Source organism: Clavelina lepadiformis, chromosome 1 (assembly GCF_947623445.1).
Source record: "Clavelina lepadiformis chromosome 1, kaClaLepa1.1, whole genome shotgun sequence".
NCBI lineage: Eukaryota > Metazoa > Chordata > Ascidiacea > Aplousobranchia > Clavelinidae > Clavelina > Clavelina lepadiformis.
In genome coordinates, this window is record NC_135240.1 from 6682361 (window position 1) to 6709288 (window position 26928).

At 37.5% G+C, this 26928-nt stretch overlaps 2 protein-coding genes across 3 annotated transcripts; one reads left to right on the top strand and one right to left on the bottom strand.

The window, feature by feature from the left end:
- The first annotated feature begins 1701 nt into the window (after positions 1–1701).
- Positions 1702–8460, top strand: LOC143452517 (uncharacterized). The gene is made up of 13 exons (XM_076953560.1): positions 1702–1925; positions 2448–2558; positions 2646–2748; positions 2977–3109; positions 3314–3497; positions 3670–4089; positions 5301–5499; positions 5740–5872; positions 6008–6134; positions 6635–6769; positions 6967–7101; positions 7295–7399; positions 7491–8460. The coding sequence occupies exons 1-13, from the start codon at positions 1818–1820 to the stop codon at positions 8244–8246; spliced, it is 2649 nt and encodes an 882-aa protein (XP_076809675.1). The 5' UTR covers positions 1702–1817; the 3' UTR covers positions 8247–8460.
- Positions 8461–8640: 180 nt separating this feature from the next.
- LOC143452383 (adenylate cyclase type 9-like) lies at positions 8641–26748 on the bottom strand. 2 transcript variants are annotated; one of them, XM_076953369.1, is made up of 28 exons: positions 26458–26748; positions 26255–26363; positions 25405–25587; positions 24785–25004; positions 24537–24695; positions 20827–21002; positions 20459–20616; positions 20224–20301; positions 20028–20143; positions 18722–18878; positions 18355–18506; positions 18138–18167; positions 16802–16846; positions 15628–15723; positions 15344–15462; positions 14896–15064; positions 14296–14418; positions 13743–13843; positions 13438–13602; positions 13175–13239; positions 12887–13020; positions 12072–12203; positions 11788–11920; positions 11534–11620; positions 11192–11274; positions 10900–11082; positions 10735–10807; positions 8641–10647 (listed from the first exon to the last, which is right to left on the bottom strand). In XM_076953369.1, the coding sequence occupies exons 1-28, from the start codon at positions 26585–26587 to the stop codon at positions 10532–10534; spliced, it is 3492 nt and encodes a 1163-aa protein (XP_076809484.1). In that variant the 5' UTR covers positions 26588–26748; the 3' UTR covers positions 8641–10531. The 2 variants fall into 2 exon arrangements, with proteins under 2 accessions (XP_076809484.1, XP_076809562.1); XM_076953447.1 differs by lacking the exon at positions 16802–16846 and having other exon boundaries at positions 26458–26747.
- Positions 26749–26928: the final 180 nt, after the last annotated feature.

Genomic DNA, 26928 nt, shown 5'->3' on the forward strand with positions numbered 1-26928 from the left:
GTTTTACTTCAATTTTCCACATTGTATCTATGCGAGACTGGATTTTCCGTTTTGACCAACATAAAAACCAAAAAAAGACAAAGGTTACTTGCTGTTGAAGAAGAAATGAGAGTAGCATTGTCAAATGCGCGCCCAGACATAGAAAGAATTTGCGCTAAAACTCGAGCGCAAATTTCGCACTGACTTTGTTTGAAATGAACTTCAATAAATTGTTCATTATATGATACGGAGCTGTAGTTAGTTTTGTTTTTGCGAAAACTCTTTTCAAAATTTTTTTTATTTAATTCAGAAACTTTTTGGTTGGACTGTGGGTGCCGCCAAACCTTTTGGTTGTTTGCAGGGTGTCGTGAGCCAAAAAAGGTTGAAAACCACTGTATTAAATCATTACAGAGTTAAGCGTATTTAAAAATTACCGGTCCGTATTTGCTGCAGGTACCTTAGTAAACAAAAAGAAAATGAAATAAAAATATTAACTTTTCAACAGTTTTGACGTTTTTGTTTAAACAGGACTTAGGCAATTGTCACAAAACAAATGTTGCATAGTAATTATAGAACACCGTCTAACATGATAATTAATTTTCACAGATTAATGCTATTTCGCATTGGCATGACAACACTGTTGATGACATACCGGTATATTGTTATGTTCATTCGGGTTTATTTCACTGACAACGTTCGTCAAAAATCAAGTATTGTTGGTCACGCGGTCCGTTGTACAAAATAGGCGGTTGTTCTACAAATATAGGCCTAGATACAGAAAAATTTACTTATCAATGATTACTCAATTTTAATGGAAAGTATTGGTTTTCTTTAGAAGCTGGATATTTTTTCAGATCAACAAAACATTAGTAGCAAAATAAATGTTGAAAAGGAACTTTTACTATGTCTACATTTATAGCTGCTGTTTCATTAAACCATAAAATATGCAGCGTAAATAAAAGTTTAGGCAAGAGTATTGTCAAAGTGAATCCAAGACACACAATGACGTTATATTCTATATTTATCCGAAAGGACAAAGCTCATGTTATATACTAGCCTGGGTAATGGCGAATTACACAGCATAGCCTGCATAATTTAGTAATATCGGCTGTTAGTTGTAAGTCAGACAGATATTTTGACATTATTTACTTTTTATGAGGGTCCCTGAATGATATCTGATAGTGTGTTAATATTGCCGTTTGTGCATTCTATAGCCTGTGGGATCAGCAAAAGAATAAATACATCACTGAAAAACAACAAAGCATTTTTAAATTAATAAAACTTCTCATTGTTTTGACTTGGCAGTTGGCGTATCGTGCGCATAGGGGATAGATTTCGCAAAACGTGATGTGATAAGGTTACGAAATACAGAAGCAGCTGTCGCATCTTGTATCTTGCCGTCAGCGCCAGAGAAAAGGGAACTCACTTACCATACCAGACGTGTGTTAAAACACCGAACGTTTTCACAAAGCAATAGTTAGTGTAAACATCAGACGCGCGTTCCAACGCGATGACACCGTGCCATGCACCTAACTTGTTTTGTCGTTCATCATAAACCAGACAAGTTGACGGGAAGGTCAGCGCTTCAGATAGGCTTAAATGTAAAGTGTAGAAGGATATTAAAAAGTGGCCTACAGTGAAAGATTTCGTGCAAAATGCTACAAAGAAATCCATTGATTTTAGGGAATGAAATACATAAAATGATTGCAAATGATCTAACGATGAACCTGTTGACACTCACAGGTGCATTTTAAAAAGTGGTGGTTAGAGAAAGTATAGACATCTTAATGAAACAATAATAGTTAAAGAAAAAGCAGTTACCCGCGACTTCAGCAGTCATGGAAAACCCTACCGAATGCTACGGGAATATGCTGGAGAAGTACAGGGACCTGGATGAGGATGAAATCTTATCAAATTTGACACAAGAGGAACTGGCTCAATTAGATGTAAAGAAAGTTTTTGATCATTGTTCTTTTCTTTTGCTATAGGCTATAGCTCAATTAGATGTAGACCGAGACCATGTGCAATCTTTTTTATCAGTGTTTTTAAACGTTTTGCATTTATTAGGCAATGGGGTAACGCGTAAATATAGACTACAGCCTACCTGCAACGGTATAATTCTACCAACTTTACACTTACACAGCAAATAGCATCGCAATATTTAACATCAAAACAACTTCAATATTTTAGAATTTTTTTAGTGAGTTTTAACTAAGCAATAGTAACAAATAAAATTATAAAAATACCGAATAAGGCAATATGTGAGTAGAATTCAAGAATAAGGTATTAGTCATTACGTATTATTCCCAGGCGTGCCAGAGTCTTTAGTGGTACCTAAGCAAATGGTACTTTCCGCTTTATTTCCATGAACATCTCTATACATATAAATATATATTAATATCTCAGGATTTATGTAATTTGTATACGATTGGCTTCTCTGACGTTAAATAATAAGTTATTCACTTCAGGGCGAGATTGATCGGGAGGTTTTGAACCAAATTCCAGAGGAAAAAATTGAAGATGACACTTATTATTATACCTCCACAAGTGATGAAGATGCCAGCGACGAAGAAGAAGAGGTTTGAATAGAAGTTTGCTGTCGTCACAATTAGACTCAGCGATTTGTTTTTATGTCAAAACTTTTCTAATTTTGTTGAACGTTGCAGGGAGCTGCAATTCGCAGGGCAAAGTTTCTTTCCCAAAAGCGGAAATCTTTTAACAAATCCATCGACCGCCAATCATCACTGGAAGATAAACAAAAGCATTCTAGTAAGTTACACCAGGTATTCATTCCTGGCATTATAAATCGGGTTTCATTACTGTAAATCTATTTACTAAACTTCTCAGTCACGTCATCTACTTATAATCAAATATAAGGCACAGCTGGTGAACCAGTTGTGTCTTATATTTGATGATTATTGTGTCTCGTAGCAACCATAGTATATCATCTACTTATGTTTGTGCATTCGCCTCTAAATCCTTGTCTGCATTTTGCAGGTAAAAGTCCTCACCGGTTCCGTGTTCCTCCTTTGAGGAAAGCAAGCTCTCGGGAAGGGCTGAGGCGTCAGAAGAGCGAGGAAGGAGGAGAAATGAAGAAGGAATTGATGCAGGCTGTGAAGAGAAGGACCAAGTAAGTGAAATGCCCGTGATACGTTCATGGTACGCTCGTGATATCTTTGTAATGAATGATGGATATTTATGATACGTTTTTGAAATTGAATTAACTATATATCCTAAAACAACTTTGCAATATCCAGTGCGGGTTATTATTAGCTTTAAGCATATCAGTGTGCACTCATTTACAACTTGCCAGACATTCTTATCTATTTTCAAGGCGCCGTACTAGTCGTGCTAACAGCAGCGGAATAAGTCGTCGCTACAACAAGCGTAGAAATAGCTCCAATCTTTTGAAACGGCAAAATTCAAAGGTCCCAAAGGAAGACCGAAAAAACGCTCCGACCGTAAATACCAACTTCATCACACAAGAAATGTTAACTTTGAGACCAAAGCTAAAAAAGGTAAAAGAACAGTAATTTAGACTATTTCTGGCGTTTTCCTTTATCTATACGAAAATACTTATGTTGACATAATTTACAAAAATCTGCCTTCAACTGTATCTTTAAACTCTATCGACAGCTCTTATACCAAACGGGTGACAAATGTAGGTATGTTTCATGTTTTGCTATTCAGGTTCAAACAAGAGAGCCCGCCAAACCCCAAGATATGCTGCACGGTATTTCTTTGGGTCATGTTACATCAGGAGCGAAGAAGAAAGACACAGACGATGATCAAACAAAAGAACAATCACTATCGCGTGAAGAGGAGGACGACGACGAACCGGATAATTATGACGACACAGATGGAAGCGTGCCAACCGCGGACGACGCGGTCGCCGAAGCAAACGACGACGTTCACCGTCGCGTTCAAAGTCAACGCACCAAGAAGGCGACCCAGCATAACTACTGCCCCAGTGATGACGTAGCTTCTTCGACAACAGCCGGAAGCACAAGCGCAGAGTCTTATGACGTGGTGGGAGAGCTTTCGATCAATTCAAACAGCGTGGAGGACACGATTCTCCGAGTTTGGAAGGATGACGAAAATTTGACTGAGGTAAGCGAAGTTGTATTTCTCCAGGAGGAATTGATTCGATGAAGATAGGCCAACGACGTTAATGACAATCATAGAAATTTAAGGGGACAGTACGAGCTATCTGATGACTTCACTTACGTTTTTTTCGGATTAGGGAGGGGCACTTTAGAGTGGAGAGGCAAATATCTTTTCGCGGGATAGCAAAGCAAATGCTAGAGCGTCTTATTGTGTTTTTGAAGTCACGAGCAGGAACAACCATGACGCAATGTAACGAGCGTAAAGAGCTGGAATTTGTTCTATTTGCGTTGGCTGTCATCCACAGCCTTAACTAAGCATTTCCACAGCTATTTAAAGAACTGTTAGCTATGCGGCGCCCTCTCGACTTTATGAAACCTCACAACGTCAGAGTATGTGCAGCTGACGAACGCCAATTTGATTTCTATGAATCAGGTCGTATTCTCAGAATCCAGTGAAATCAAAGGTTAAACTGATCACCACAGTGCTCTGACGTCATACTGAAATGAAGATCAATTGGAAATTAACATTGTTTTCGTGGCTGATTATAAAAATCAAAAAGTCTTAATCTTAATACATTTTAACAACAGTTGTCACAGAGCGTACTTTCTTTCGCACAGTTATGTACAGTAATGGGAATAATTTTATGTCTTATAAAAGCGACGGTAGCTTGTGGCGGTAAAAGATAGTTTTGACTTTTGACGTATAAGGCCATGCCATTTCATTTTTGACAAATTTATTCGTTAACGCGGATTTTTTTATTTAAACGTGACATACAAACTTCCACGTGTGACGCAAACCAACAGTGATGACGTCATGGCATGTAAACATCAGCTGTTGTGTGGAAGCGTAGGATACCTTGGAGAATTCAACCGCAAGCAAGACGCGTGGCTCGCATAAAGGAAGATTGACTTTGGCGTCTTTATAGTTTATTTTTACTTCGTTTGTTAGTGTCAGAAGAGCGGACGATGATCATCCATTTTACTTTTAACTTGTATGACGCAAAACCAAAAAATCGTAGACGTTGCATCCTTTAATAGGATAATGTAATATTTGAGTTACGTAATTTGACGTTTATTGACAGTAATTCATTCCTGAAGCAGCTAGCACAGCAAAGCGAATGCTTTTGACTTGAACTGACCAGGAAAATCTGAAAACATGCATTAACACTGAAACAAGTATATATGGCAAACAATTCACGGTTCGTAATTGCACAGGTGAATTTGAACAACATACAGAACGTGGGTATGGAGGTGTTCGAAGAGCTGGCGTCCGCAATGGAATGCAACACTCACGTTCGTCATCTTCTCCTCGCTAATGTAGGTCTAACAGATCGGCCAGCCCGTGCCCTCGCGTCTATGCTGAGAAAAAACATGACATTGCAGATGCTGAATGTCGAATCAAACTTCATCACAGGTAACCATGATGTGTATGATGTCTATGTATGTTTTAAGATTAAAAATGGGCAGTGATTTTGAATTCGTCTTTCTTCGAAATATTGCCGGTGTGTAAACATTTTCAACTTGTCTTTTTCATTTGTTTGTAACAACAAGCGAAGAGTTATTTGTATATGGTCGGGGATTCTTCTTTTCTATCACATGGTAATTTTCTTATCAAATACCTTCCGTCACACCTACATTTTTCTTTTTTACGAAGGCGATGCTGCCCTTCGCCTGGTGGCAGCATTGCGCAGAAACACGAGTTTGACCGAGCTTCGCATCGACAACCAGCGTCATATCTTCGGGGCAAAAGTCGAACATGAATTCTCAAAAATTCTCCGAGATAACAGGTATAAGTAAAACCCATACTTGGCTACGTTGATATTGGCTTAGTGGCTTTCTATTTTAATATTTCTCCTTGCCATGGCGAGAAAGACAGGCCTGTAACATATGAGTGAATTTTGTGTGCTTTCTTTTGTCAACAGAACTTTACTGAAGTTTGGTTATCAGTTCGCCAATCCTGGGCCACGAATGGCGTCATCAAACTGTCTCACTCGAAATGTGGATGACGTCAGAAAGAAGAGAGTTGCCGAGCAGAGAACGCGAATGCAGGTAAGTCACGTGATCACCTACTATCGGCGCTTCTGACGTAGACTGCCTGCAACTCTTTGCCGATGACCAAGACATTACATTCACAGCTTAAACCAACTAGAGGCGAAACACCGCTCAGGCGTAAATCACTGAGAAATTTTTCATACCTGTAAATACGCCTGCACGTGTGTAAACCGCATCATTATTATTTACTGAGTCATGAAGTTAACGAAAAGGATTTTTCACGCTCAGATAAAAAACTATGTTGTTTGGACTACTGTCTCGTTTGCAAATGGCCCTACCGCTCAAAAATGAGTCATCGAGTAGCATTCCCAGTTTTAAAGAATAAACATGTTTGTAGTATTCATTGTTCTTCGTAATCCCTGGAATCCAGTTTTATGTTAAATGCGAAGTGATCTTACAAATGAAACATCAAAGCAAACAGCCTACATGCGTCGCGATCTGCTTTAAAATCTCTATTTCTGCTGCTCACGCACGTCACCACCTATTACGTGCTTCAGGCCAGCCGCCCACAGCTACGACGCCAGACGAGCAGTGAATGGCACAGGAAGGAACGTGCAGAGAAGATCAAGAAGCTGAGCGAACAGGGAATTCCCCTAGATCTTTTCGGAGCCGTGAAAGACGAACACGTCGAGGTAGGTGCTTCTCTGTGCAGCGCAAAAGATTGAAGAAAACGCCGTAAATCATTTTGATAATTTTAGTTGGCACATCCCGTGGCCGAAAAGCCTTAGCGTCGGAGATTTTAATTACGCCACGTCTGCAGCTAGTTCTGCTCTTGAAAAAAAGTGGTATGAATTGTAACGAACTGAATCCTCTTCCCTGTTTCGCGCAGAATCTTCTTGAACAGATGGACCCAAGACAAGTTGCCCTTCTCGAGCAATGGTTCATCCAGAAACTGTTAGGGAACCCGGACAGAGAAAGCGGACCTGCGGAAAATACGGAACGGGTTAAGAAGACTTCGATCAAAGTAAGAGCAAGCGAAAGCAGCCAATCACCTTCCGCTGCTGGGTGTTAAGATTTTTTCATCGTATTGTTGCACCTGAAGAAGTAAGCTCAAGCTTGCAAAAGCTCGAGTGAAAAAATTGAGTTAACGTTAAGCTTAAAGCTTTCATCTATTCTGCTTATGCAAATCACCATTAAAAAAGTTGTTTTTGGTTCAGAATAAGCAGGCAAAGATACCGACTCCTCGGAAGTTTGAGAGCCCGCGAGATAAAGTGCTTGAGTCGATACGAAATCAGTCACCGAGGCTTCCAACCCCTGCAAAGGTGAGGTTTCGCTATCTCGCGTGTTACCGGCCATTCGGCTGTTGAATTCCTCTTGCAAAGCTCAGTTGTTATTTAAACCCTGACGTCACAGATGGAACCTTGCACACGCGATTCACCAGGAGTGACGTCAGGACTTTCTGACGTCGACCTGGGCAGCAGTTCGCCCTCAATCGTGGTCGAAAATATGTTTAGCCGGCCGGGTAGCCCGACCCCGCCCAAGCACACAGACAACGAGAAATTGTCAGCAAGTGACGTATCCTTGAACCCTACGTCATCAGCAAGCAGCAGTGATGACATCATCGAATGGCAAGAGGGCGACGAGTATGACAGCGACGAGTACGAAGTTGTGGAGATCGACGTCACCGAAAGCGACGATGACGTCAGCTACGAAAAAGATAGTGACGTCAGTAGTAAGCTCGACGAAAATATAGATTTCCGACAAATGCCGATGATCCCGGAGCATTTATCGCCAGACGCTCATAAGAGTTCAGTGTCGTCAGCTTCGTTGTCATCGATTTCCAGTCGTGACGTCATCGATGAAGAGAGCGTGACTTCGGAAGAATCAAACGGAAGCGATTTGTCAAAAAGACATGCTAAGGACGAGGCGATCAAAGGGCTGGACCGGCTTCAGATTTCTTGTAAATACGAGACTCCGACACATTTCGGACAATCCAAGTCGACAGACAACAGCCCCGCTTCGAGGCGCAACGGAAAGAAACTCTCCGCACCGGTTTCTCCGGCGTCTTCTCGATCCTCCGGGAGTCCGATTTCGACCACTCCGCGTCCTGTGAAAGATGACGAGTCGTGGATCTTCAGCCGACCGCACTACCGACTGGGAGAAAAGTGAATTCAAGGACCAATTCTTGCGACAATTGTACAAAGACCTCGCGCGTAGCTAGCAAACGCACTGGCCGCCCATTGGCAGCGGAACACTCGTCATTTCATCTCGCTTTTAACGCAACTTTTCATTTTGGAGTTCTGCGCTTTTGAACGTGACGTTTATTTTCTACATTTTTTAAACCTATGCGCATGCGCGTATCAGTAAAACGCTTATTACGTCATCGTGCTTAAGCCAAGAATCCAGCGAGATGGCGGGTCTCCAGGAATTAGAGGTTGAGCAATTCCATGCAGCTCTCTTTTGAATGAATATTTTCCACGTCATTTGGCGGAAAATCGAACCAAAGAGAACATTTGGAGAAGTTCTCGCTAACCAGACCATAGCAAGACCACATTGTCGAGGATGACAAGGCATAAATGGTTCTATTGGTTAAATTTAACCTCGACCACACCGCGTAATGCAAACGAGGCAGGATACAACGTACGCACCAGAAATGGTCAAATGATAATAATAATTGGTAACGTCAACTATCCAGTCAAACTAAGCGACGAAACAACATACGGTAGGAGGAAAAATTTGATGTAGACCGGAAATTGAAATCTGCCGCCATAATGAGTGAAGACAAAAGTATTATGGGTTTATGGCAGTCTTTGTAACTTGCTTTATGCTCGAAAGTGCGTAAAGTTTGAACAAGTAAAGCCTAAAAAACGCCATCAAGAGCCTATGACGTTGAAAACAAAACATACGTAATTGCCAGATACGTCATTTGATAAGAAAAGTTACAATTAAAACACTACAGGTTACACTATATATGAAAGCATCTAAAGGTGAACACAATCGCTTTTAAAGCAAAACTCAGATGAATTGTCAAAGTCACTAACAACGGCATTCAGAAAATAAAATCGAGCATCAGTAAATATCGTTTTCGGCTCAAAAACTGGCAGTTTAAAAACGACACCTGGACAATTTGACAACGTCAGTTAAAAGTGAAACAAACCATCAAAATGGAGCTTTCGGAACTAGAGATTTTTTTGTGACGAATTGCAACAGGAATGAAAACTTCACACGGAAACACCAACACCACGATCAACAGCAAAACAACCCTATTTTCGATTTCAGATATTTTGTTAAACTTACAACAAATCGAAACAAGAAGGTAGAGTTTTAACAACACCCGATAGGTAGGTTTGACAAATCACGCACGTTTGTAAACTATCGACAGGCAAAATGTAATGCCGGCCAATTGCAATCTGTCACAGAAAGCAAAGTATTGCTCAGTGGTTCGTAAGTTTACGTTTGCTACTGATATTTTAGCAAATAGTGACGTTTAATAGAAAAACTTACAAAAATAGTAAAAACGCAAAAAAAATCATTAAGCAGTGCAAAACATGGGTAAAACAACCGACCATTGCCTCCGTAACTGTACAAACAAAGCAGCAAGTGGCACATCATGACCGGAAAATTAAAAATACTGGCTTCGTGTTTAGCAGCTGTGGTTAGACTTGGTATGTGTACTGTATATAGGCGCTTTCCTCTCGTTGGCAAACTTGCCCATGGAAACGGTTAACCGACGAACTGTCCAGAGTCTAGCGCAGGGCCAGTAATATACCAGTATAGTTGAGCGCAGTAGAGAAGTTGGTTGGTTTGACACCTTATGTTGGTAGAAATCTTCTAAGGCATTGTAGGAGCTGACAGTAACCTTGTTTCAGTGTTAGTATGATGAAGGGGTTAGAAGATAAATTCCGCAACGAAATTAGGTTATGGTTCGATATAAGAGACACAGGTAACTGCAATAAGTCGCCCAAGCATGGAACGTACACAACTATACTCGCATCATTTACAGCACGAACGTGAACGACAGATAGGACACACGAAAATTACATTGTTAAACGAACGATTGAAGTAGGATGATAAAATACTGTGCTCTAGGTTAGCTGGAAAAATTAAAGAAAATTAAAAACAATCCTGAAGAAATACACGATTTAACGCAAAGAAAACACAAATTCTATAAAAAGTAAACGTCTAAGGTTAAGACACGAAGCCCTGATGTAAGGACTCGTTATACCCTGAAGGAGACGTTACTGGACAAGCCTGAAAGGTCGTGACCTTTACCCAGCTAAAGGGTCGTAGGTATTAGCAGGGTCGACCGGTACGCGATTAACATTGGGGTGCACGACAATTATGGGGGTGAATTCTTGAAAAACAATCAAAACCTTGAAAACGACAAGTCACAGTCTTTAGTTGAGGTAAAATTTTCGTGGAAATCCGACATTTTGCTTTCATCTATCAAGATTTCAGTTGGTTGGCGGAAGGTTAAATTGTGGATAATCGTCCGGCCGGGGATTCGGTTTGATGACGCGTTGGTCTTCGTCGGGTCGTACAAGCAAGAACGTCTCCATCATGCCTTTGCCTGAATGAACAATCGTTATTGTGACGTAATAATGCATAAAGTGATGCAACAATCGTACGAAGACATCTTCAGATCTATATCTTTTACCTTTAATGAACTTTGTTCCGCACGACATAAATTCAAAATGGTCTTCCAAAACTTTCTTGCTGTTTTCGGAAACCTTAAAAAATTTCAAACAAAAATTCATACAGCGGTTGAGTAGTTTCTTCTACGCTTCAAGAAACGACAGAGCAAAAATCATCTTCAGCAAACCTGTATTCTACCAGGCACCCCGGTTGAATCCATTCTGCTTGCGGTGTTCACAGTGTCGCCCCATATATCGTACAAGCGCTTGGTCGAACCTATTACCCCGGCAGTTACCTCTCCGTGGTTGAAGCCGATGCGCAAAATGAGGTGGAAATTGAGCATGCTCTTGTTGAAAGTATCTACTGCGTCCTACAACGGGAAACGAGCTAAAAGATTTTTCTTTCGATACAAAAACAACGTCTTTAATACACGCTGCTTGCGTTGTTCTGACAATAGATGTCTCCTAAATCGCGGCTACCTGCATGGCGATACAGAAGTCCATGAGTTTGCAGAGGTGCGATTCTGGTCCGGTTGATTCTTGGTCTGTCTTAGGGTTGAGACCTGCCAAATCAAAAATATTGATTGAACCAGTTTCATTTTAAGGTGTTTTGGGGAACGAAACGGTCTCTCAAAATTTATATATTTTTGCAACTACAGTAGAAAATTAGCAGTTTAAAACAGCCAAGCATAAGATGACGTAGATAACCAGAAATAAAACTAATCGGCAGGAATGGGACATACACAGCTCATGTGTGTAGACTCTAGGAATTTTATACTGTTAACAGATTTTCGACAAAATCTATTTCGGTAATAAACTTACCAGATGCGAGCATAAAAGTTGTTCCTATCGTTTTAATCTTTTCAATGTCTTTGTATTGAGGCTGGTTCAACAATTCATCAACATCACCTGTTATAACAATCAACTATAGTGACATCACAATACTCAACAGTTTACAACACGAAAAAGTTAACTCTCCAGAGTTTGCGGCCACCGCATATCATCCTTAATTACAGAGCATACAGATTTCCATTATCTGATAAATAATAAGATATGTTGCAAAGAGAATCACATACTGATGAGTTCGCTGAGGTATCGAATGAATTCAAAACCGCCTTCGAAATCCTCTTCGTACAACTCGTTAAAGTTGACGATGGTCCCGAAGATGACGCCAACCTTGTAATGGGTTTTCGAATAAACCCGTTGGTCCTGAAATGAAATACAAGCATTTGCAGCGAAGGTTGCTTTATCGGTCGAAATTATTCAGCACAGAAACCATAGAACATGGTGCAAAAGGCACTCGGGTTTCGTTGCTGGCGGTAGAATATTCGTCAGAGAAGGTAGAGCGCAATGAACGAACCTTCAAGACTTTGCTGACGTGAGGAGGGATGAAATTCTCTATCAGCGCGTCCACTTGTGTCTGCTCTCTCTCCATCTGCTGCCTCGTTAGCTCCACTTTGTGTTCGGCGTAAAAATCAAGGCGATAACCGAGCTGTTAAAACGAAAGACACCTCATGGCGGTGGTTATTGCTACACTATTTGTCTTTTGTTAAGAACAAATTTTACCAGTCGTGAAAGTCTCTGAGAAAATGTGCACAAGTGCAATGACAGCTCGTTAATTCCAAGTTGCAGGAACCGATCACAGTTAAAATTATTCAAAGTTTTATTTATTCCAAGTTGGTAACACAGGCTGAAAAACTCAATGAAAATAAGACTGGACAAGTGGACAAGTGAATGGACAGTGCCCGGAAATTCGGTAACAGCGTTGCACAGAAACCTCTATTCGTATGTGCGGTGGTACGGTCTACAAGTATTTCGTTGCTACGTGACTGCTTTTTTGACTTATTTCAAGATAACAAGCGCCACTTCAGTCTGGGCTCATGAAAGCACTTTTAGCAGCCGACACCGTAGCATTCAAGTTAGTGATACTTGTTTCATGAGTAGTGAAAAAGGCCTTTTGCCGTGGACAGATAAGCTATCCAAAGTTTTTAAGTTAAGTAGAGTAAAGTTAGCGGCATTACGCATTACGCTGCACACATTTAGATTAGAATGTTGTGAAGAGGGTATAACGTTAATTGTACAATCACTTAAAGAATATTATCCCTTTCATTGCCACCCCATTATATATACTATAGACAGGACCCTTTTCTAAAACACTCCAACCAGCCAACCTACCTCTGTCTGCCTGTTGATGTACCAGACGAAGCAAAGCAGCAAAGCAACGTCCAAGATGAACTCGTACTGCTGCCTCCCTCCAAAATTCGCGACATCGGTGAACAAGCAAGGATATGTTGCATTTGAAGAGAGGTCTGCAGTAGAGAAAAAATTGCTCAACCAACTTCGAAGCAATTGTTCCTATTTCCACGCTAATATTTGAATTCTAAGCAAACATCAAAGGTATGATTCGTGCTGATGCTACATTAAGCTGAATTTTGTTATAAGATGTCCATAAGAAAAGCTTACCAGGGCATACAGGAGCATACATCACCGGCACAAAGATTATGCTTGCGACAATTGCTAACAATGATCTGGAAGATAGATGTTTACAGTACAATAAAACATTTTTTAATTATCATAGCACATTATTAAAGCACACATTAAAGCCACCTACAACGATCCACTAAAAGAAATTAACGTCAGCGTAAAAGCTAATTCCACATATAAGTGAATGCAAACGCAGTATTTTAAACCTACACAAACAATATGACATAAAATCAATCGTGTACCTCATCCACGACATTAGCTGGTTAAAGTTGAGAAAATGTAAAATGACGAGACAGAACAATACAAAGTAGTTTGAACACAAGGGGGCATCAGTTTGCAAACGGCATGACAGATGTGACAAAACAAGTAAAGTGGGAACCAGTAGAAGGACCCCGCCCATAATATGCCTGAAAAATAGAAGCTGGCAATAGCAGACTGCAACAGTTTTTTGCTGCGGCTTGTAACTTGTTTTTATATTTATTTTCACAACGGTATTTGAACAACACGATGCGCACTTATATAGTACGCTATGCAAACTATAAGTTACCTCATCTTCCAAGTGGAACAGAAATTGGCAAATGATTGCATAGGAGGGCTGAGGTCTACCTTATGGCAAGTGTATAGACCAGATAACAAAGCCAATGTAAACTATAAAAAACAGTGGTCAAAGATTACCTATAGTTAACAAACAAAAAATGGTTGCATTCAAAAATCTAAAACTGAAGTTAAAGTGGCTGCTGATTATACTTGTTAAGTGGTGTTTTTGTCTTGTTTTTTTTTTTTGAAAAATAATGTCAATTTGACAGAAATTGGTTGTTCCGAGTGTGCGGAAATTTATTGCTAAACTCAAACAAGCCGATGTTTGATATGTCAAAATTTGAGCATTTATTTGTATTCAACTACTGGTGAATGCATTTATCATTTCTAAAAGTAGCTAAATATATCAGAAACACTGCTTGGAGTTTTAAAGTCTTGTTGCGTGGGTTCTTTCAACATATTCACGATTCAATTTTGAACATACCCAGTCACCAAAACAACTTTGTCGACTTAAATCAAAATAACAGCAGCCAAGTAATCATAGTAAAAGATTTGCAACTTACCACAACCAGAAAGAATATGACGAACATCACAATCCACGCAACGCTATTCCAAATATCAGGAGCAAGAAGAAGAATAGAGGATATGAAGATGAGAAGAGTATATAAGGAAGAGAGCACCAAATCCTGGAGGAAAAATAGCGCAAACTTTATATCGGTTTTGTCTTCGATAAAAAATTGGAATTAAGAACTACAAATATTTATAAAACTTTAGATGTATTATTTTAGATACTTTGTGTGTTGCTTAAAAATTTCTCGTCCTTTGTCGACGAAGAAAAAAAATAAAAACTTGGCTTTCAGTTGGGCCATCAAAGTTAATACTGGAATGCCCAATATATTCAGTTTAAATGAATTATTTAGGATAATAAACAAATTTTTTTTAACCATTTGGAAATTAGCTTAAAATGAGACATTTCCTCTATAGCAGTTGTTTTTAAACTGGGTTCAATCGAATACAATGTCTGATCTATGTTTTTGAATTTTAACAAAGGGTTCTGTAAATGCATGCATGAAACCTTCAAGTTTCAGCATCTTCAACAAGTTTAAGAACCACTGTTTTACAAAGTGTTACCTGTAATAAAAGCATGTTGTACACAAACCTACCAGAAATAGCCGGTATCTCGGTGAGATAAAATCTGCAATCGGTTCATCGCTTTTCGTGTTTTCTTCGCATAAGTTTCTGTAATCTCTTTCAACTTTTTCGGAATCTCTCCCAAGAAACATCAAGCTCCATCGATTGACCGTCTTGTTTTTGTACATTTTTCCCATGTTTCTGTTGTTAAATGAGTTGAATGATCCATTAATAAAAGCATTTAAAACGCTACAAGCTACGATGAAAAGAAAAATTCTTACAAGATGGGAGAATTACGACAAAAGCATACAACAAGAATTATTACTTATTAAATTAACAAGATTCCATCAAACATTAATTCTTGAACAAGTAAAGGAAGTAACTGAAAGATGAGACAAAACAAAATGACAGGGTGCAGGATTTCCAAAAGCGATGGAATATGTAAACAACACAGAAACGGCAAATAAAATTTTATCTTACGAATCTTCCTTGATGGACTTCACAAATTCTTTGTCCTCTTCCTGTTTGATCCTAGTCAGGTTTCCTGGCTGGAAGATACGGACCGTGTGCTCCCCAAACCACTCCTGGGATCGATCTTCCTATTATGAGAAAATGAAACTATCAAGAAGCAATTTGAGAGTCCGGTTAAAACAAATAAAAAGTTGCAAAAGTGACTGAACAAAATACACACAGAGGTCTTAATTTATAATTACCAACATACAGTGATGCAAAAATGAACAAATGGCACTAAATGTGTGGCTCACCTGATTAAGCATACGAGCTAAAGCCTCTTGGCTGTCGACAAGATTTGGCGCAGGTTTTTGAATGGCACGCTGCTCATGCTTACGAGATGATAATCTCTGAAAATGAAATTTTTCTTCTTATTAAGATTAGTAGTAAATACTTTAGCAGACAATGAAAATTCGCTAAATTAAAATGGCCAGGCATTGAAAACCCATGAAAGGGGAATAACTAAAGTCCTTATATAGCTGCTGGTTCTTTGTTTAAAGTTAAATTGAAATTGACATAAAATGAATGATTTTGAAAGCATTTTCTAAACAGCAAATATTAAGACATAGATAGACGGCACCAAGTCAAAGTGTCCATGTTAAAGAAGTATTTTTATTTACGAGATTTTCTATGAAGTTTAAACCAAGAAGGGTGGTATTCATGTAATAAACTAATAACGTTGTTGCAGGTCCAAGAAAAGTTTATGAATAATTTATGATCTTTACTCCGATCGTGAGAACCGGCAACCTAATGAATAGGAAAGTTAGTAACCAATTTAAATGCATGCACATGGGCTGGCTCTTACAGCAATCGGATCTTACCACTAATGTAATAATAATTCAACCTCAAACAATCAGAAGGTATTCGAAGAAATCAAATGTCGCAGTGTTATTCCTGACATTTGATTAGATGTCAATTTTAAAGTCAAATATATTTTCAAGAAACGTAAATCATGATAAATATAAATGACAATATTTCGAAATGTTATTTGAAGATTTGCCAACCAGGTATGCTCATGCAAGTAAAACAACATTCAAGATGTAATTTCATGCAAAAAAGGTGTCATGTGTTATAAACTAAATTAGATTGATCCTGATAACGTGACAATTAGTGACATTTAATAAATTGATTAATGAAATATTGCAGATTACAAAAGGCTAAAATGTCGTCTTACACTTGAATTTTCAATCAGCAAGAAAGTTTTGTTTAAGCAAAAGGTGTCAGTTGAGAAATATGCCATTTTTGCATCAATCACACTTTCAGTAACAACCAACTACAAGTAGGCACACTACAGCTTTGCAAGCCAAAAAACTACTTTGTAGCAAGACTACTGCACCTGATCTTTTGCAAAAGTGCATACAAATTAACCATGACACCCCAACTTAGTAGCTATTGTTACTTCACAATCGCAATTGTTATGCCACATACCTTGAACAATAGAGGCTCTTTAGCTGAATGGGTCACATCAAGTGTCTTTTTTCAAACAAGCACAAAACATACAAATACAAGCAAAAATAAGTTTCGGACTATTGGGGGAGCTAAACAATTAAATAATAGTTTTATGTTGTGAATACTGTAGGAAATATGCGGAAATCATGCAAAACAGAACAAGATTATTGAACAGAATTAATACCAAATATAACTGAGTAGAAAGCAGAAGAAAAGCGCAGTCAAAACACGTGATCAAGAAGGAAAAGGGATTAGTTTTAAAAGTGAAAATTTATAAGATTTGGAAGTGCTTATAGCAAAATTGAAAAAAGAATGCATAAAGTTTCAAAAAGTAAAAAAAATAATGTGAATGGCAAGTAGCTACAGAAATAGTTAAACCTACATAAACATTGAGTTTTAAACATGATCTCAACTGAATGGTAGCCAACTGAAATTAACACCTGAGACTGAAACACTAATTCAAGGCATGTTAGTTTGAGATTACAAAAATGTTTGATCATGTGAAGGAATAAATACCACAAGACGGTTAATGATAATGAGTGCTATGATGTTCGTTTTATCAGCTGTTAAGTGCAGCAGATCTACAAAATGGTCTGAAAAGTCCGTTAATAACCACCGTGTAAGCATATTGTTTTTTCACCTCAACGTCACCAACACAAAATTACGAGCGACAAAAGCTTTCGCTTTCTGTCACTGCACCCTACGTGATCAAGCAAAATAAATAGCTTGGTACTTTGTTCCAGCTACATTATTTAGCATCTTTTCTCATGCAAAACCACAACATATTTAAGATAAAAAAGTACAGTAACTGGTCCTATACTACAGTAAGGAACTGCAATATAAGGTAGAAGTACCAATGATATAGCTAAATATCTTTTAATGACACCAACGAGGGTGAAGTTCATCAATTCAACAGTTTCACATAAGCGGTGCTTTGTCAGAAATTATTTGTGATTTTGTTCCAAAAAGACAGAAAGTTTAATTTGAAGAGAACACAAAAGAAGAAATGTAGAGTTGCGAACTATTTACCGAAGCTACATCAAAAATTTGTAAAGCCATTGTTTGCCGAGTTTTGATCAAATAAGATGTTGACAATGGAAGGAGTTGCCTAATCACAGACAAAGATCTATCAAAGAGCTCATGACTAAAGAAAATGCAGAAATGCTCGTAAGGGTTTTCAAAATAGAGTTGGTTCAGAGTGTGGAAAATGAGAGAACAAAAGATAGAAGGAAAACCAGCCAACACAGAATGCTGGGCTTGGTAACGTTCAACCACAGCACAAGGTATGCATGCTACACCTCCAATGACCATTTACCTTTAGCCATTTGCGACCAGTGTTTCCCTCCTAGAAAAATAGGAATAATGTAAGGTGTTGAAATAATGTAGAAAAGATGCCAATCTAACTTAAGCTGCTAATCTTTAAACTAAAATTAACCACAACAGACGACAATTTCTTATATGAGAACGGTCAGCGCTTGTTGCATTGAGCATAGAAAATCAAGACATCCGAAGCCAAATGATAAAAAACTTACATTGCTCGCTTCTGTGGGTATGTTGAGTTTTACGTTATTTTCACACTGTGTGGTTGGTGAACCGTTTGCGTCGACCTTTTCATTTGCTTTTGGATTTTCTTCGTTTGGTTTATGCTTCTTTTCCACGATTAGATAAGTCTTGCCGGTTTTCTCTGCACGAAAGATTTGCTCAAGTAAATCGAAATCGATGCCTTCAGCAAATAAATTGTCCAAACTCTTTTTCCAATTACCCAATTACCATAGCACACTCTGTTATCTTTACACAAATGCTACAATATGCGATAGGCAGATTAAAGAAAAACTCAAAGTAATGATACAAACCACCATACAAGACATAACATCAACAAGCTCAGCAAGCAAGACATACCCATAAAGTTCTTGTCCCTTTCTTCGAGTTTGCTGTCCTCTACGACATATTGATCATTCAAGCAGTCCAACGTGGCCTGAGATATGTGAATCCGACCGGGTATTCCGTGCTGCTCCATGCCGTTAGCAATGGTGACATCGTTGGACCAGACATCAAACTGAAAAATAGTTAATTTGTGTTCAATAAATCAGTTTTTTAGTATCCTGTGTAATGTATTTTAAACAACGCCAAACAACCAATGTTAATATGCACGTGGGCAATAAAACATGATTAAATGCAGCAGTAACGCAGACAAACATGAGTTGGGATGATGGAAAAAGTGCAAAACATTTTGTTTTTTTCTTAACTCAGTAATCTACATACAAAGAAAATACCAAATACTCATAATTGCACTAATAAAAATACCAAATTAAAAGGACGTTAACGTTAAAAAAATAGCAGGTTTTTAAGCTTTATTCTACGTCAGCTAAACAAAAAAACTGAAACTATATACCTGATGGCACATCCTGACTATTCGCGACATGACTTTAATTACATGTTTAAGCAAAGCTGGTAAATAGAAGTGAGTTACTTTGAAACGCCCAACAAAGTCCTGGCATTTTCTATGCAAGCAAACAGGTCAATGGCAGACACTATCTGTTGTAATGACGTCTATGCTCACTTCGAAAAATTCAACATTGCTACTTATGGTATAAAGAGCCATAATTAAGTGTCAGCAAACACTCCAAAACTACACGACATGTGGCGACAGGTTAGGCCGAATTTTCTCGGCCTGTGGGTAAGGGATTAACAACCTGATACAAACACGGCGTATTCTACACCTTGTTTTCACAAACTTTTCAGAAATGTGCGTAATCATTATGCAAGAAGCTTATACAAATATTTATAAGTATTTAGTGTAAATAGTATTTATAAGGAGAAAACTTGCTTTTATCTAATGATGTGGTTTGAATGGTGAGTCATAAGAGAAGAATGCTGTCTGCATGAAGGCTTTAGCGGTATTTGTAGATATAAGGTTCAATTAAGACCAGAATTAAAAACACGCCATATATGGAAAAGTATTGAGTCGGTGCGAAAGTGTATTTGTGTAAACAGCTATGCAATCTACATAATGTTGAATTTTTTAAACAAGCTGTATTAAAAATGTTTACGGTGTCGTACATGCAGTAAATATATACACAATAGGTGTTTATGCACGCATCAACTGATTTTTTGTATGTTGTTTGTTTATAGCATGTCAACTGCTGTCACCAGTGCAAATTGCAAAAAAAAGTTACCATACAGATGGAATACAGTTACCACTCACCCGGTATCGCTTGGTTCCAACGATTCCACAGAGCACATATCCAGTGTGTATTCCAACCCTCATGTTAACGTTAATGTTGTGTTCTCTACAGAAATCCTTGATTGCCGCCACCATTCCTGTGAGGGTGGGCTCATTAATTGTGGGTAAGCAATTTATTTAATGTTGAAAAGATTCGGAAAAGGAACAAAGAGCTTACCTAAGCCCATTTCAACACAACATTTTGCGTGGTCTGGTTTGCTTTCAGGACAGCCAGCAACGCAGTAGTAACAATCACCTGTAATTTAAGTTCCTGTTTTGAAATGACACTAAATATCTGACAATATTTTCTGACCATTATCACTTGTATTAGTTTCAGGTGAAGCTCACACATCATATATAATATTGGTTGTATATCGGTGCACAAACAGGATTGTTATAAGGTCCAGCCTTACCCAAGGTGCTTATTTTCTCACATCCATTAAGTTGACAGAGCCCATCGAATCGGCCAAATAAGTCATTTAGTAATCCCACTAATTCTGCAGCTGTTTTATTGGCGCTCATCTGGGTAAAACCGACGATATCAGCGTACAAAATTGACACATTTTCTTTCCTGGACATGAAAAACAATATTTAGGAAGATTTTATTCTCTGAAAAAATATCACGCGTGATACACAATAGCACAGACCAACGTCTAAAGTTCAACAGAAATTCACGTGGTTCTTTCTTGTGATTTGCAAGCTTAGCAGCATTACTTCAACTTTTGATCATTTAAAGCAACTACAACATATCTGAGAGTGTTTTCCAATCTCATAAACAAACCTTTCCATGGTGTAGGGTCGAAAAACTTTGTTACTGCCTTTTCCGTTTATATCCGTGTTGGGGTTTTTCAACAAAATAGTTTTTGCCACGGACACTGGCATCACCGATTTTATCATTACCGCTTTGCATTCCTCTTTTTCATTTCGAACTTGTGTTGTCCGAACAACTTGGCAAATCTGAATCAATATGATAGGATGAAGTTAGATAGTGTCAGACATTATGTGTGGCGTTTACTTCTTCACCGCAAAGTGTTGAAGAAGAGGTATCGGTAATGTTCGATCATGACTTTAAATGTATGCAGAATTGAAGGCAATATTCCTGCAAATATTTCCCATGTGATTAAATTGAATAATGCAATTTGCAAACTTTACCAAAAGAAACTGTTTTGGAAGAAAAATTACCAAGAGCTGCTCTCGCAAAAAGAGTAATCACTAAGGACAAGGCAAGAGCTTCATTATGAATAAAACAGAAATGACATTCATCCTACTGTCTATCAAAGTTTAAATTAAAAGCACCTTTAAGATAGACATCCACCACACTGATCTATTTTATCAATAATGCATGAACTAAAAAGCAGGACACGTCGGAAGAGAAACTGCATAGGAATTTATTGACTGTGGCAAATTAAATGCGGAGAAAATCAATAGCTTAGATAAATCTGACACCACATTGACAAGGCTTTATAGGGTAAATGCATTTAATGATACAATATGTTCTTCTTTGCCTTTGAAGCAAAATCTTTCATCTGACAACGTTGCCTTCATTTCTTTAATCATAAAAACCAAGATCAACCACAAATTTTAATGCGTACGGTACCCAACAGTTTGAGCAATGTTTGCATGTAGAATATATATAGGTTTCTATCCCATTTTTCTCCAAAACGAGACTAGTAAGTAGACAAACCACAATATTTACCAATTAATGAAACAGTCATAACGTTAAATAATTAATTCCAAAAATTGCATGTTGCAGACAATTAAGTCCAATAAGAGAAACAGCTATACAAAGTGCCATATATATATTGCGTGAATTTTAATGGAATGCACATAGCAAGGAATAATGAGAAAAGATAATAATGCAGGCAAGTGAAATATGCGTGACTTCCCAATTTATGTGCTTAGCATTGTATGGCCATATAATGTTCCATTGCTATTAGTGATGATGGTTGACCTTAATAACATTGACAGAGCTTACTTGAGGTGAACTGCAAATGTCAAGTCAAAACTAACCATCGAATTATACATAAACCAATTGGCACAAAACCTTGAGCTTTTAAAATGCCAACATCTATCAAAAGTCAAAATAAAGCTTACCGTCTATTTTTGTCTTATGATAAACAAATGAAACTTTCCAAAAGCAATGTCATAAACAATAAAAACCTCTTTGAAGACTTAGCAAGAGTTGGCATAGATCTGTTAACATGGCCCAGAAGAAAACTAAAGCAAGCAAACTAAAACAAAAAAGACACTGTCATTTCTACCAAACCAAGTTGTTCATTAAGCCACCCGGGGCAAAACTTTCGTTGTGTCAATAACACAGAGAAAGATTGTCCGAAACCTGACAGTATGGCTTCTATTTTGGTTGTATATACAATAAACAAGTTTAGACGACACTGGAATTGACTTCCCAGAACTGATGATTTTTTTAGCAGAGTTTATTGACATTTAAAATCGAAAAGCACAATTCAGCTTTACGTCCGCCTATCAACTTTTTAAGATTGTAAAACTGGTTTAAAAAAGAATTTGGTTTGTTCAGTGACTTTGCATGAGTGAAGGCATTCGACTTCGCATGGCAATAAACAAATTGTACACAATTTGAAAATGTTTCTTGATAAATATGCACCAGTTATAAACGATCAGTCGTCATGAATTACCTGGAGCTTCATTAAGCTTTTTAAAACTGACAAGTAACAAAATTTGCTCAAAGACCAAGGGCATTTTAAACCATTAATACATGCATCTAGACTCTAGAGAGAGGAGAAGCATAATACCTCATTTAAGTAATGGACTCTGAAGACATGACCACTGATGCAATATAGCTTTGAAATGTTGTTAAAGTATGTAAGTAGCTGTAATTAGCACAAAGGAATCTTCCGTAATGCTTACAGTTCAAAATCGGTAACGGCAAAAGGCAAGAACACTAAGAAAAAGAGATGCCATTAAAAATTAACGTTTGTGGAGATAAATGAGCACAGACAACCCATAAATATTTCATTGGCCTGTCGGTGATAATTAGTCAGCTCTCATGCGGTACTCCGAATGGTTTCACATGCCATTTAGACAACCAAGTCTATTTATAGTTAAACAGAGTTGGTTTCTTCAGTTCTATTTTTATTACACCTGCAAGTGAAAGGTCTAAATCAACCGTAGCAAAAGTTGTTTTCTAAACATGGCTGCTATAGCGCGCACAACGACACCAAGCATAAAAAACCATTTAAGGGAATGGACTCGGTGTATGAACACAATAAATAGTAGTGCTGCTGCAGTAGCTATTTATAGGGTAATGGCCTTCAAACGCCTCAAAGATTAAGGAAATATTCTGAATCTCATTTCACACAAGACTGCCGCACATTGAATATGGTAAATCATTATTGTTGTCTTATGTTGTTATCGATACAACTGTTGAAATATCACAATGTAGACAGCAGATTTGTATTCGTAGCTGAGCGAAATTCGTTGTTGTTTGTAGAAAACTCACCTATGAATAGTATTACATCTTTACATTAACTATTACAAATAAATTTCACGGTGTACCTGTTTATTCTGTAGCTATTGTTATCAACACTTTTAAGCACTTGAAACGACAATGGCTTTAATTCTGGCAGTATCACAAAGACTGGAGAACACTACACTATCAGGCATGGGGGCAAAAGGCAAAGTTAAACACTCGAAATCCATACTGAATAACACTTATGGATTTTTTACCATGTAACTTACTACATATTTGTGTGTAATTTTAAATCAAGAATCTAACATGGGCCCATTTACATCCATACTAAACCATTAAAACTACTGATTCATAATGGTACACATGAATATTAATGTTAAAACTAATTACGATCAAAATATATAAATTATGTGCCACAGACCAGAAAATGAAATTAAATTTCCAGAAAAAGGATACATATATTTTTATTCAATAATACACTCTTTAGATAACTTAGCCCTATGATAGCAACAAGAAGCACGATAAGGATAAAGTAAAGTTCTTAAATTTAAGCCAACAATTCTATCGTATGGACCTTTATCAATTGGTGGGGGTCTAGCAATTGCCATCTAGTGTACAATGGCGCTTTATAAAATGCATCCATGTCACCTCTGTGGACATACAAACTATGTTAGTTGTCAATCAAAGCAAGTGACTTTGATAAAAGAAAAAAATGCTAGGTGAAGTCAGTTGAACAAGTTGATTAGGCATACATATAGAATGGAATGGAATGGATTTCTTATTCATTTGTTTCAACCATGTTTAATCCTAAGATAATCTTCTCCATGGTTTTAAAGTCTTAGCCACTTCATCGTGCATTAAAAGACACGGAGGACTGTTACTGTTTGTCTATTTCATATATTTGCAATGCAATGCAACATTCACATAAAATCTTTTTCGTAAAATGTAACCGGTAGGCCACCAAAACTAAGAATTATAAAAATTACCGGAAATAATTATATACGTCAATTACATGCTTGCGAGAAATAAATTACATCGAATACCTTCCAAAATGTGCTGTGTCGCAGCACATGCAGATTGACCATTAGCTGACACCCAAGAGCATGAAGTAAAAGATGTAGTATGACGTGAGCGATGATGCTCTTCGTTATAGATGGTAGAATAGTACCAGATCCATTTGTGGACAAACCAAAATGAAGAACCTTTCAAAAGAAAATAATCAGTTTTGCAAATTTTTTCACCAACAACAGAGTGATAGATTTGGGACTATCCTAGATCAAAAAGAGCTTACCTCAAATACAATAGAGAACATGATGGCAACACAAAAGTTAACAGCGATAGGGAAAGGCAATATCAAATAAATTAAAATGATCACTTCAGCAGCAATGAAAAAACTTCCAACTGTACTTATCGTCAAGTTTGTATGGTAAGTTGATGCAAGTCCAGTGGCTATTAACAAGCCCAAAAAAATAATGGCCAAATGGGCAGAGTAACTTTTAAAAATCTTTTTTCTGAAACGAAAATTAATGTATCATATAATATCTGTGTTATTTTTTTGGTTAAAAAAACTATCTAAAAATTCTACATCAGTAAATATATGATCCAAGATAAAATTGTTAGTAAGTTATTAGTTTGTTTACGAATACAAATCTAAGCAATAGCGCATTTGTTTTAAAAAACTTGAACCCGATTAACTGTTCGTACCAGACAGTTACATCAATCAGTTCACAGCACATCCTTTTTTGCACATATATGCTGAGCAATCATTTAAATTTAGAAATAAAAGTATGTGTTTGAGCCACCATATTATTATGCTGATGCCATCTGACAACGTTGACTGTGATACTAGCACTATAACCCTATCAAACGTTATGGTTAGTAACAGTGAGTATAAGAACCAGAATAACTTACTGCGCGGCCAAAATAAGCAACACAATGCACAGAACTGCTAAGATTCCAGACCATATTGCACTTGCAGACCATATTGGACTTGCTTGTCCTTGCACTTGTCCTTGAAATTGAATGATCGAAAAATAGATTATCCACGCTATGCAGCTTATGCAAATGAACGCCAGCGATTCTACCAGCATACTCCTGAAAATGTTATTATCTGTAGTCAATAGAACAGGACCGAATGTTTGTATCATCATAGACATCACACACTTGTAAACAGCTTATATGTATACATCAAGTGAAAATATGCACGATGTATGGCAACTTAAAGCGACAAAACATACTGTGACACACAAGTATTTTGTCTCGGCCCAGAGTTAAATTGAATACACTAACAGTGACATTGGAATTGGACACCATAAGTTTAGCATACAAGGATATTGGTGCCTCAATTATCCGTACCTCGTTTAAGCGGCATTCAATTATCCAGTCATTTTATGACACAATAATAAAACAAACAAACTGTGAAGCATCCTGCACCTATATAATGTGTCTGGTATAGCCTACTCTCATTAATTTTACTTACTTGCACTGTTTTCTTAAAAATTAAATTCTATGCTGTACTGTAACAATTTGAGATGGGTTCATATTCGAAAGGTAACAAGAAATGTAAAAGAATAGTTTATATCTTAAATTTAAGCATTCGTTTCTTTGCTTATCCACTTAAATTTCTAAAAACATTGTCCCAACTAGACTGGATAATCGAGGAAGAACAGTACATCAAGTGGTTGTCCACTGGACCCTTTTATCTTACGCACACCGCTATATTTCTAAAATAAAAGTCCAGTATGCCAGCACATGCTCGTACCTAACTTGTGGCAATGAAGATATTTTGTATTGTTCCTCTAGAACCCTTGAATTCATGCTGATATCCCACCATTTTGGTGAAGCTCGTTCAAAGAAAACAGGCTGTTTACCTTTAAAAAATAAAAAATTTGTTTGAGTGATATTCGATGTTCATGTTTCAAAATTTATAAAATAATATGAAAAAGTAAAAGTATTAAATGTCACCTCGGCTTAATTTTAACTTGTTCTGTTCTTTTTCGTCATTGGGGTTTAAATTTTTTCCATTTTCGTGACATATAAAATTGACATTTGACGATCGGGAATTGACGTTGTAAGCCACACTTGTTTCAGACATGTTTGTGTTGAGAAAATACCAAATTACATAATTGAACTGGGCCTAATCAAGTCAGCTGTCCTAGCAACTCAGTCGATAAAACCATTCTAACTCTGCCACATTTATGATATAGAAATAATATAAATGTACCATAACCAGATCTACACAAAAAGAAGATTCAAGCAAGGCAAGAAATTTTGCTTTACAGTCAGAATGAGACTATATAAGTCTATATAGCTAAAGCAAACTTGAGTAGTGTCTGGCTGTCAGATTAATGCCTTGATGCAGCATTTATAGAATTACTGGTAACAGTACTGGACAAAAAGGCCGTATAGGCCTATAGATATATCAAGTACCGTATT